Source organism: Ranitomeya variabilis, chromosome 2 (genome assembly GCF_051348905.1).
Source record: "Ranitomeya variabilis isolate aRanVar5 chromosome 2, aRanVar5.hap1, whole genome shotgun sequence".
Taxonomy (NCBI): domain Eukaryota; kingdom Metazoa; phylum Chordata; class Amphibia; order Anura; family Dendrobatidae; genus Ranitomeya; species Ranitomeya variabilis.
The window spans coordinates 223,721,568-223,734,592 of record NC_135233.1 but is presented as its reverse complement, the minus strand read 5'-3'; the positions used below and the strand labels follow the sequence as shown (position 1 = coordinate 223,734,592).

The 13,025-nt window shown below is 45.5% G+C and overlaps 1 protein-coding gene across 5 annotated transcripts in view; it reads left to right on the top strand.

Moving 5' to 3' along the window:
- The window catches only part of PFKFB1 (6-phosphofructo-2-kinase/fructose-2,6-biphosphatase 1), a 724,603-nt gene that overhangs the window by 64,477 nt on the left and 647,101 nt on the right, over positions 1–13,025 (top strand). For 3 of the 5 annotated variants that reach the window (XM_077283752.1, XM_077283753.1, XM_077283750.1), the window contains 2 exons: positions 4,502–4,564; positions 6,579–6,643. The exons of 1 other annotated variant lie outside the window; for it this stretch is intronic. In XM_077283752.1, the coding sequence (XP_077139867.1) occupies positions 4,502–4,564; positions 6,579–6,643 (128 nt within the window). The remainder of the gene's footprint in view (positions 1–4,501; positions 4,565–6,578; positions 6,644–13,025) is intronic. One more of the 5 variants, XM_077283751.1, reaches the window with a different exon arrangement.

Genomic DNA, 13,025 nt, shown 5'->3' with positions numbered 1-13,025 from the left:
ACTCCATAATATCTTCAACATCGGACTCTGAATCTGACTGTTGTTCTACTGGCTCGTCTTCAGTACCCTTGTTCTGGCATGTCTGTAATCTGCACATGTCTGTGCACTTCAGGCCATTGCTGAGGCAAGTACACTGAGGAAGTTCACATGACCGCACACACTTGCAGGACAGTAGCTGTATAATAGCTTCTGGTGCTGGTGCCCCTTGCATCCACTTGACAACAAGCTTTCCGTCGTTATCTATCATCCAACCGCAGTCTGTTGGGTTTGCAACCCATGGCTGGCTCTGCAGACTTCTCCTCCAGATCGCAGCCTGGTAGTTTGCACGCAGTGCATGCATGAAAAGGCAGTCCTGGCAAGGAGGGAGTTGACTTGACTCTACCACTCCACGTCTGGCACAGAACAGCTGATAACGGAGCCTGTTTACCTCAGTTGTTTGGGTAGTTGGCAGGTACATGTGGCAGGTGATTTCCTGTAACTTCTCAAAAAGTTCGGTAGACACTTCCCATGAACGACCAACTTCCTGAAAGGCATCCTGGTATGTCTTGTTCATCTTCAACTGCTTGAGTGTCGTCATCTTCCCACGGCCAGCGAATGCACTGACGGTGTCACAGCCTGTAAATGCATGCATACCAATCAATGAATCACATACGCTGCCTCCCAATGTTCGGCTCAGAGTGGTGATATCCAGGAATCTTGTCCGGTTCTGTGTACCGCATTTCTGGAACAGGTGGGATGGGATTTTGTGGCACATGCCCAGACACAGGACCATGACATCAGTATCCTCCGAAGTGATGATGACCGACTTGTAACCAGATTCTGCTGCATGAAGAGCATGGAGAAGGAGGCGTGTGTCTGCTTCTTCTTGATTTGACTTAAGGTCAGCAGCCTCTTCCCACTGTTCTTTGGTGATCTTAAAGCAGAGCTGCTCACATGTGACATACAGCTCCTTCTCCTCAAGCTTCTCCCTGTGGTGTTTCGCCTTCCATTCTTCTACCAGAAACTTTATGAGACTTGCCTTGTTGGAGGAACTACTTAGAAGCTTTTTCCACTGCTGGATGTTGTGCCCATGTTGAATGTTCTTGAAATGGATCCCTGTGCCTTCATATCTGTTGACTCTTTCTGTATCTTTGATGGATGTCTCCTTGTAGACGTCAAAGACAATATCAATGCGCTTGCTCTTAGCACCCTCATGGATAGCGCGACTCATTGCTGTGCCTGCTAGCTGGCCAAATGTTGCATTGTTTCCCTTCAGTTTCTGAACCAGGCTCATCCCATCAATGATGGTTGCAGAGGGCTCGGGGATCACTTCTGCAGGACGAGCATTCCTCTCCAACTCCCTTGCGAGGGCAGCCTTGTTGGTCTTGCGGATAGACCCATCACCATTGGCAAGTGCCCATGGCAATGGACCCAGGGGATGAGTCAAGACATCACTCATTTGTAGCTTTCTGTTCTCAGCTACAAGTATCATCTGGCCAAATAGGTTTCTGTCAGCCTTCAAAATTACCTCCTTGCCAAGACCTTGTCTGCGTGTCTTCATTTGGATGTTAGAGAACGTTTTAAGTTTGTTCTTCGTCATCTTGTCATGAAACAATGTAGTTGGCTTATCGGTACCCAAACGCTCATCCTTGAATGTTTGATATGCATCCTCTCCTATACTGTATGCCCCTTGAAGGTCTTTGGCTACATCTGGTGGTGCTACAGTCGCTGTTGACAAACTGATAAGTTCACCATTATGCTCTTTGTTGAAGGGGTTCACCCAACCTGTCTCCAGCAGTTGAACGAAAGATTGGACATCGGCTTCATCTCTTCTAATCCTAGACACCTGTAGGTCTGAATGGCTGAAGTCAGTATATTGTTGGCCTACCAGGGCCCTCAGCTGCCTCAAGTACATACTGCGGTACTCTGATGTCAGGTAGAACCTGGAAACAGCTCCAACTTTGAGGCTGAAGCCTTTTGTGCCCCCTGGTGTCTGGGTGTCTTTGTTGATTGTCTCTTCAATGGTCTGGTCCACAGGAATTCGTCCAAAAGGATTCTTGCTACCGATCTGGACCGAAAAGCCACCTTGCATGAAGTATTCATGGACCTCTGGGTGTTCTATGGGCAGCCGAGACATTGTGGCATAGTAATAGGTTAGGTATCGGGCATAGTTGACCTTGTCATAGGCAAAACACCATGGTATCATCTGTCGGATTGCTCAGTGTGTGTGCGTGTGTTGGGGCACCTCAGGGTGTCTTCAAATGTGACATAGCCCCCTAGATTTCTTCCAGTAAAATTTGCACTCCAAAAGTCATTTGGCGCTCCTTCCCTTCCGAGGCCTGCCGTTCCCCAATACTGCAGTGTACGACAACATATCGGGTGTTGTTGTGTTCGGGAGAGATTGGTGAACAAATAGTGGGGTGCATTTTTTGCTGGTACACCTCTTAAAAATAAAAAAATGAGCCTAAAATGACACCTTCATGTAAAAAATGCACTTTTTCCATTTTCTCAACCAAGTGTTTCCAACTACTGTGAAACACTGGTTGGGTCAAAGTGGTCACTATACCCCCTAAAAGATTCCTTGGGGGTGTAGTTTCCAAAATAGGGTCACTTTTTGGGGTTTCCACTGTGGGGGTACCTCAGGCAGCCTTCAAATGTGACATGGCCCCCTAGATTTCTTCCAGTGAATCCGCCACCCAAAAACCACATAGCGCTCCTTCCGTGTTGAGCTGTGCTGTGTGCCCATACTTTAGTTTACGAGTACATGTGGGGTGTTTCTATAAACTGCAGAATTAGGGTAACCAAGTTTGGGTTTGCCGTTAACCCTTGCTAGGTTGCAGGTAAAATTGGATTACAATGTAATATCTGGAAAAAAAATGAAATTTTGAAATTTCGCCTTCATTCTGCTAAAATTCCTGTGGAACACCTAAAGGGTTAACAGTTTTTAAAAATGAGTTTTGAACAGCTTGAGGGGTGTAGTTTGCAAAATGGGGTAATTTATGGGTGGTTTCTGTTATGTAAGCCCCTTAAAGTGACTTCAGAAGTGACTTGGTCCTTTGAAAAGTGGGTTTTGCTGTAAATGTGAAAAATTGCGCATAAAACTATAAGCCCTATTACGTCGTAAAACAATAAGGTTTCATTTTCAAAATGATGCCAATATGAAGTAAACATGTGGGGAGTGTAAATTAATAACTATTATGGGGGGTATCAGTATTTTTGTAAAAAGCAGAGAATTTCAAAGTTAAAAAATTGCCGATTTTTCCAAAATTTCCGAATATTTAGCATTTTTTTATATAGAAAGGTAAAATATATTGACTCCCATTTAGCACTGACGTGAAGTACAATATGTCACGAGAAAACAATCTCAGAATGGCTTGGATAGGTGAAAGCGTTCCAAAGTTATTAGCCCATGAAGTGGCACAGGTCAGATTGGCTTAGGCACTTGGGTACAAATAGGCCTAGGGCTGAAGGGGTTAATAAGCTACGTATATGTAAGGGCTATCATATCAAAAAATAAACTACAGACATGCATCTACCTAAAAATACCAAAGAAAATTAGTCACTCCGGGTGGTACCGATATCTGGCCCGGCTCATGGACTAATGTGTGACACGTACCAGCGATCAGGCCCCTGCTGCGAGATCGCTGGTCGTGTCGGAATGGCCTGGACCTTTTTTTGGTCGTTGAGGCCCCGCTGACATTGCTGAATCGGTGTGTGTGACACCGATCCAGCGATGTCTTCACTGGTAACCAGGATAAACATCGGGTTACTAAGTGCAGGGCCGCGCTTAGTAACCCGATGTTTACCCTGGTTACCAGCGTAAATGTAAAAAAAAACAAACAGTACATACTCGCCTTCTGATGTCCGTCAGGTCCCTTGCCGTCTGCTTCCTGCTCTCACTGACTCCCGGCCGTACAGTGAGAAGTGAGAGCACAGCAGTGACGTCACCGCTGCGCTCTGCTCTCAGTGTACGGCGGCACTCAGTCAGAGAGCAGGAAGCAGACGGCAAGGGACCTGGACACCGAAAGGCGAGTATGTACTGTTTGTTTTTTTTGGTAACCAGGGTAAACATCGGGTTACTAAGCGCGGCCCTGCGCTTAGTAACCCGATGTTTACCCTGGTTACCCGGGTGCTGCAGGGGGACTTCGGCATCGTTGAAGACAGTTTCAACGATGCCGAAGTCGTTCCCCTGATCGTTGGTCGCTGGGGAGAGCGGTCTGTGTGACAGCTCCCCAGCTACCACACAGCGACTTACCAACGATCACGGCCAGGTCGTATCGCTGGTCGTGATCGTTGGTAAATCGCTTAGTGAGACGGGGCCTTTACTCCCCTGGAACATATGGTGCCTGCAGGTTATTAGTACCCATGTGCTTAACTTTCCATTTATTTTTTCACTGACGGAATCTGCTTTGAAATGAAGCAGGGAGCAAAACACAATCTTTGCCTTCATATATTAAGACGTAAAGAAGGAAAAGGCTCGACCCTGCTTTATTGAACAATAACTTATCTGTTTTTTTCCCAGAAGAGCTGCCATATCTGAAATGTCCTCTTCACACAGTGCTGAAACTGACCCCCGTAGCGTATGGTGAGTCCTCCTTATATATAAGGACTGAAGGGAGGGTTAGAAGAGATAGGAGGGTTGGAGAGAGAAACACTAAAGTCTTTTCTAATTATATAAACCCCATTTCCAGTCCTCCCAGTTAGGTTATTTTTCATCTACATTACTCATTTATTATATCTAGAGCCATACTCTGGTCTCGATTACTTTTTTGGCAAGGTAAGGTTAGTAGTGATCTCTATTTTTTCCATTTTTGTTCATTCTATACTACAATGAAAAGGAGTTTTTCTTACTAAACAAAGGTCTGTAATGCCTGTAGCTTAGCGAATCCTAAGGGCTGGTGCAGAAACGCGTATCTTTGGTCTGAGTGCAATCCGACAAAACATTGGCTCGCAATTGGATCAATGTTATTCTGTGGGGCCGTGCAAAAATTCAAGATTTTTTTGTTAAAAAAATATTAAAAAAAAATGATTATATATATATATATATATATATATATATATATATATATATATATACACATACACATATACATACATACACACACACACACACACACACACACACACACACACACACACACACACACACAATAATGCCCCATTTGCATCCAATATTCAGATTGTACTTGGCCATGCAGGTCAAAAAGTCCATATAAAAAAAAAACGGACTGCACTCAGATGACATCTGAGTGTAGTCCAATTTTCACAGACTGACAGAATGAAGAAGATGGAGACATCCCCCCCCCCCCCCCAGAAGATCGGATTAGTTTGATCAGGGTGTGATTAGCATAATCTGCCCAATTCTCTCAGATAAGAGAAAATACCTGTTGTGACCCTAGCCCTACAGTGTGCATTATGCATGCTGCCAGGATTCTGCTCTGCTTGCAGATTCGAGCCGCCGTCATATGTGATTTGCATATCAGCTGTCACTAGCTCCATGTTCCATTGAAGGAAAAGGTGTTAGTTAGCATGTGACTAACGATGCGTCGAAGCAGAGCAAAATCCTGACACTGGTAGAACTCACCAAATTCATATTTGGTCTGAAAACCCCCTTGAAGCAAGGCAGATGCTGTAAATGGAGAAGATGCGGAGTCTAACTTTTTCTATCCATTAGATCTGTCATTACACAACTATTAAAAGAGGTTGTCCAGGTTAATGAATAAAGTCTGCAATTACTTTGTGACTGCAGACTTGCAAATCTTCACAATGTGCATGGTGTCATGATGCTCTGGCATTGGGAGCGGGCGGTCATGTCAGTGTAAGATTTGCATACTTCCAACCATATTCCGGCTAGACGTGTATGGCATTGCTCAATACACTTGCACCTGTCTAGTTGGCATGAATGCAAATCGCCTGCCTGTCTGAGAATCCTGACAGTATGCAGTGAGGATTCACAAGTCTGCAGTCACATAAAGGGGTTGTCCAGGCTTGAGGACTCAAGTCTGCAGTCGCTAAGGCTACTTTCACACTAGCGTCGGTACGGGGCCGTCGCGCTGCGTCGGCCCGACGTACCGACGCATACTGTGCAAGCGCCGCACAACGGGGGCAGCGGATGCTGTTTTTCCACGCATCCGCTGCCCCATTGTGAGGTGGGGGCGGAGTTCCGGCCGCGCATGCGCGGTTGGAAATGGCGGTCCGTCGGCACAAAAAAAGTTACATGTAACATTTTTTGCGGCCGGCGGTCCACCACAACACGACGCAACCGTCACACGACGGTTGCGACGTGTGTCAATACGTCCCAATGCGTCGCTAATGTTAGTCTATGGGGAAAAAACGCATCCTGCAGACGACTTTGCAGAATGCGTTTTTTTCGCCAAAACGACGCATTGCGACGTATGCAAAAAAATGCTAGTGTGAAAGTAGCCTAAGTCTACATTCCCATACTGGCATTTATCGCTACACAGTAATCCCATTTTTTCTCCAGTTGAGATAATAAAACTTGCTTACATTTAAAAAAACAAAAATTTGTAGATTGCAGATAATATTCTCTATAGAAAGTGTGATGGGCAAAGGCTAACATGTAACATCTCTTCCTATAGGGTGTAAAGTAGAGTCCATTTACCTGAATATTGAAGCTGTAAATACACATAGGGAGAAACCATCGGTAAGTAGCAAAACACGCGACAGTAGCCATGGAAAGATTGTCTGGTTCCAATAATCGAAAAAGGAATTTGGAGATTAATGAGGAGTTTGTGCACTAGTGACGGGTTATATATGCCTGAAAACCCCCGATTCTAATGAATGTGTCATGCTTTTTTCCCCTAATTGTGGTGCAGCAGGCAGGACTATGTAACAACTAGCAGATGAGTGGGACACTTTGTAACTGGCTTAACCCCTTAAGCCCCGAGGGTGGTTTGCACGTTAATGACCGGGCCAATTTTTACAATTCTGACCACTGTCCCTTTATGAGGCTATAACTCTGGAACGCTTTGACGGATCTTGGCGATTCTGATATTGTTTTCTCGTGACATATTGTACTTCATGTTAGTGGTAAAATTTATTCGATATAACTTGCGTTTATTTTGCAATTTTCCAACTTTGAATTTTTATGCCCTTAAATCACAGACATATGTCACGCAAAATACTTAATAAGTAACATTTCCCACATGTCTACTTTACATCAGCACAATTTTGGAACCCAAATTTTTTTTTGTGACGGAGTTATAAGGGTTAAAAGTTGACCAGCAATTTCTCATTTTTACAACACCATTTTTTTTTAGGGACCACATCTCATTTGAAGTCATTTTGAGGGGTCTATATGATAGAAAATACTCAAGTGTGACACCATTCTAAAAACTGCACCCCTCAAGGTGCTCAAAACCACATTCAAGAAGTTTATTAACCCTTCAGGTGTTTAACAGGAATTTTTGGAATGTTTAAATAAAAATGAACATTTAACTTTTTTTCACACAAAATTTATTTCGGCTCCAATTTGTTTTATTTTACCAAGGGTAACAGGAGAAAATGGACCCCCAAAGTTGTTGTACAATTTGTCCTGAGTACGCTGATACCCCATATGTGGGGGTAAACCATTGTTTGGGCGCATAGCAGAGCTTGGAAGGGAAGGAGCGCCATTTGACTTTTCAATGCAAAATTGACTGGAATTGAGATGGGACGCCATGTTGCGTTTGGAGAGCCCCTGATGTGCCTAAACACTGAAACCCCCTACAAGTGACACCATTTTGGAAAGTAGACCCCCTAAGGAACTTATCTAGATGTGTGGTGAGCACTTTGACCCACCAAGTGCTTCACAGAAGTTTATAATGCAGAGCCGTAAAAATAAAAAATCATATTTTTTCACAAAAATTATCTTTTCGCCCCCAATTTTTTATTTTCCCAAGGGTAAGAGAAGAAATTGGACCCCCAGAAATGTTGTGCAATTTGTCCTGAGTACGCTGATACCCCATATGTGGGTGTAAACCATTGTTTGGGCGCATAGCAGAGCTTGGAAGGGAAGGAGCGCCATTTGACTTTTCAATGCAAAATTGACTGGAATTGAGATGAGACGCCATGTTGCGTTTGGAGAGCCCCTGATGTGCCTAAACACTGAAACCCCCTACAAGTGACACCATTTTGGAAAGTAGACCCCCTAAGGAACTTATCTAGATGTGTGGTGAGCACTTTGACCCACCAAGTGCTTCACAGAAGTTTATAATGCAGAGCCGTAAAAATAAAAAATCATATTTTTTCACAAAAATTATGTTTTCGCCCCCAATTTTTTATTTTCCCAAGGGTAAGAGAAGAAATTGGACCCCAAAAAATGTTGTGCAATTTGTCCTGAGTACGCTGATACCCCATATGTGGGTGTAAACCATTGTTTGGGCGCATAGCAGAGCTTGGAAGGGAAGGAGCGCCATTTGACTTTTCAATGCAAAATTGACTGGAATTGAGATGGACGCCATGTTGCGTTTGGAGAGCCCCTGATGTGCCTAAACATTGAAACCCCCCACAAGTGACACCATTTTGGAAAGTAGACCCCCTAAGGAACTTATCTAGATGTGTTTTGAGAGCTTTGAACCCCCAAGTGTTTCACTACAGATTATAACGCAGAGCCGTGAAAATATATATTTTTTTTTCACAAAAATGATTTTTTAGCCCCCAGCTTTGTATTTTTACAAGGGTAACAGAATAAATTGGACCCCAAAATTTGTTGTCCAATTTGTCCTGAGTACGCTGATACCCCATATGTGGGGGGGACCACTGTTTGGGCGCATGACAGAGCTCGGAAGGGAAGGAGCGCCATTTGGAATGCAGACTTAAATGAATTGGTCTGCAGCCGTCACGTTGCATTTGCAGAGCCCCTGATGTACCCAAACAGTACAAACCCCCCACAAGTGACCCCATATTGGAAACTAGACCTCCCAAGGAACTTATCTAGATGTGTTGTGAGAACTTTGAACCCCCAAGTGTTTCACTACAGTTTATAACGCAGAGCCGTGAAAATAAAACATCTTTTTTTTTCCTCACAAAAATGATTTTTAGCCCCCCAAATTTTTAATTTTCCCAAGGATAACAAGAGAACTTGGACCCCAGAATTTGTTGTTCAATTTGTCCCGAGTACGCTGATAACCCATATGTTGGGGTAAACCCCTTTTTGGGCGCACGGGAGAGCTCGGAAGGGAAGGAGCACTGTTTTACTTTTTCAACGCAGAATTGGCTGGAATTGAGATTGGACGCCATGTCGCGTTTGGAGAGCCCCTGATGTGCCTGGACAGTGGAAACTCCCCAATTCTACCTGAAACCCTAACCCAAACACACCCCTAACCCTAATCCCAACAGTAACCCTACCCACACCCCTACCCCTGACACACCCATAATTCTAATCCCAACCCTAATCCAAACCGTAAATGTAATTCAAACCCTAACTTTAGCCCCAACCCTAACCCTAACTTTACCTCCAACCCTAGCCCTAACCCTAGCCCTAACCCTAACTTTAGCCCCAACCCGAACCCTAGCCCTAACCCTAACCCTAGCCCTAATGGGAAAATGGAAATAAATACATTTTTTTAATTTTATTATTTTTCCCTAACTAAGGGGGTGATGAAGGAGGGTTTTTTATATCGGATTTTTATGATTGGCAGCTGTCACACACTAAAAGATGCTTTTTATAGCAAAAAAGTTTTTGCGTCTCCACATTTTGAGACCTATAATTTTTCCACATTTTCCTCCACAGACTCATGTGAGGTCTTGTTTTTTGCGGGACGAGTTGACGTTTTTGTTGGTAACATTTTCGGACACGTGACCGTTTTTGATCACTTTTTATTCCGATTTTTGTGAGGCAGAATGACCAAAAACCTGCTATTCATGAATTTCTTTTGGGAGAGGCGTTTATACCGTTCCACGTTTGGTAAAATTGATAAAGCAGTTTTATTCTTCGGGTCAGTACGATTACAGCGATACCTCATTTATATCATTTTTTTATGTTTTGGCACTTTTATACGATAAAAACTATTTTATAGAAAAAATAATTATTTTGGTATCGCTTTATTCTCAGGACTATAACTTTTTTATTTTTTTGCCGATGATGCTGTATGGCGGCTTGTTTTTTGCTGGACAAGATGACGTTTTCAGCGGTACCATGATTATTTATATCAGTCTTTTTGATCGCGTGTTATTCCACTTTTTGTTCGACGGTATGGTAATAAAGCGTTGTTTTTGCCTCGTTTTTTTTGTTTTTTTTCTTACGGTGTTTACTGAAGGGGTTAACTAGTGGGGCAGTTTTATAGGTTGGGTCGTTACGGACGCGGCGATACTAAACATGTGTACTTTTATTGTTTTGTTTTTTTTATTTAGATAAAGAAATGTATTTATGGGAATAATATATATTTTTTTATTATTATTTATTTAGGAATTTTTTTATTTTTTTATTTACACATGTGGAAAAAATTTTTTTTTACTTTGTACCAGGGGGGGACATCACAGATCGATGATCTGATAGTGTGCACAGCACTCTGTCAGATCACCGATCTCACTGACAGGGCTGCAGGCTTACCAGCGTCTGCACTGAGCAAACACTCCGTAAGCCACCTCCTTCCCTGCAGGACCCGGATGCCGCGGCCATCTTGGATCCGGGACCTGCAGGGAGGAAGGAGGTAGGAGACCCTCGGAGCAACGCGATCACATCGCGTTGCTCCGGGGGTCTCAGGGCAGCACGCAGGGAGCCCCCTCCCTGCGCGATGCTTCCCTATACCGCCGGCACATCGCGATCATGTTTGATCGCGGTGTGCCGGGGGTTAATGTGCCGGGGGCGGTCCGTGACCGCTCCTGGCACATAGTGCCGGATGTCAGCTGGGATAGGCAGCTGACACCCGGCCGCGATCGGCCGCGCTCCCCCCGTGAGCGTGGCCGATCGCTATGACGTACTATCCCGTCGGTGGGAATTAAGGCCCACCCCACCTCGACGGGATAGTACGTCAGATGGGATTAAGGGGTTAAAAGAAAAAAATAGGGATTTTTGTGTACTCACCGTAAAATCCTTTTCTCCGAGCCACTCATTGGGGGACACAGAACCATGGGTGTTTTGCTGCTGTCGGTAGGAGGCTGACACTAAGTTGAGACAGAAAAGTGAGCTCCTCCCCTGCAGCATACACCCTCATGCTGGCTTCCAGAGACCCAGTTCAGTGTAAAAGCAGTAGGAGATTATTAACAACATATAACAATGTTAGAGTATAACATGTCAGAGTAAACCAAAAGTCAAAAAGAAAACGAGCCATAAGGCTAACAGGGTTGGAGCTGTGTCCCCCAATGAGTGGCTCGGAGAAAAGGATTTTACGGTGAGTACACAAAAATCCCTATTTCTCCTTCGCCACATTGGGGGACACAGAACCATGGGACGTCCCAAAGCAGTCCCTGGGTGGGGAACAATATAACCAAATAATTCCGTGTACCAACTGACTATAAATGCACAACGGCTGCTTGCAGAATAAGTTTACCAAGGGCTGCATCTGCAGAAGATTGGGTGTGGACATTGTAGTGCTTCGTGAAAGTATGCAGGCTGGACCATGTTGCGGCTTTGCAAACCTGCTCTGCCGACGCCTGGTGCCGAATGGCCCAGGAAGCACCCACCGTCCGAGTTGAGTGTGCCTTAATCCCCGCCGGGATAGGTCTGCCCCTGACCCGATAAGATTCTTGAATACCTGATCGGATCCATCTGGCTATCGTGGCTTTAGAAGCGGCTAAACCCTTTCTCTGACCCTCAGGGAGCACAAAGAGGGAGTCCGATTTGCGGAAGGGGGTAGTCCTAGAAATGTACCTCCTGAGAGCCCTTACCACGTCCAAGGTGTGAAGGGCCTTTTCAACCCTAAGCCTTGGCTGCGGACAGAAGGAGGGAAGAACTATATCTTTGTTAAGGTGGAAGGATGAGACCACCTTGGAAAGAAAAGACGGAGATGGACGTAGGACCACTTTGTCCTGGCGGAAGGAAAGAAAGGGTGCCCGGCAGGACAGGGCAGCCAACTCAGACTCGCCTGATAGAGGTTACTGCCACAAGGAAAGCGACCTTCCAGGAGAGAACAATCAGCGAGACATCTTGCAGAGGCTCAAAAGGGGACGCCTGAAGAACACTCAGAACCAAATTGAGATCCCAAGTCTCTTAACGGCATTCTATAGGGGGTACTACGTGGGAGACCCCCTGAACAAAAGTCCTGACTTGCAAGTTGGTAGCAATCTTATGTTGGAACAACACGGATAATGCCGAGATCTGATCCTTGAGGGAACTGAGCGCCGGACCGGAATCCAAGCCGGACTGGAGAAATTCCAGAACGGAGGGAATTGAAAAAACGAGAGGACGACCACGAAGCCTGTACCATGAGAAGAAGGCTTTCCAGGTCCGGTGATAGATGCGAGCGGAAGACGTCTGAAGAGCGCTTATCATGGTCGCAATGACTTGCTGGGAGAAACCAGATCGAGTTAGGATCCAGGTTTCAACAGCCAAGCCGTTAAATGTAGGGCCCCTGAGCTCTGGTGGCAGATCGGCCCTTGGCGAAGCAGATCTGGGCGATCTGGTAGCCGCCAGGGAACATCGGATACGAGTTGAACGAGCTCCGCGTACCACGCGCGACATGGCCAATCTGGGGCGACTAGGATCAAAGGAACCCCCTCCATCTTGATTTTTCGGATCACCTTCGGAAGAAAAGGAAGCGGAGGAAACACGTACGGGAAGTGAAACCGATGCCATGGGGATATCAGTACGTCCACCCCGATGGCCTGGGGATCCCGAGAACGTGCTATGAAATTGGGAACATTTGCGTTCAGTCTGGACGCCATCAGATCCACGTCCGGAGTCCCCCAGCGAAAGCAAATCTGCTGGAAGACCCCTGGATGGAGTTCCCACTCCCCCGAGGTGAGACCCTGACGGCTGAGAAAGTCCGCCACCCAGTTCTCGACGCCTGGAATGTGCACTGCAGAAATGGTGGAGCGGTTGTTCTCGGCCCAACTGAGAATGTGGGAGACCTCCCGCATCGCCGCCCTGCTGCAGGTACCCCCTG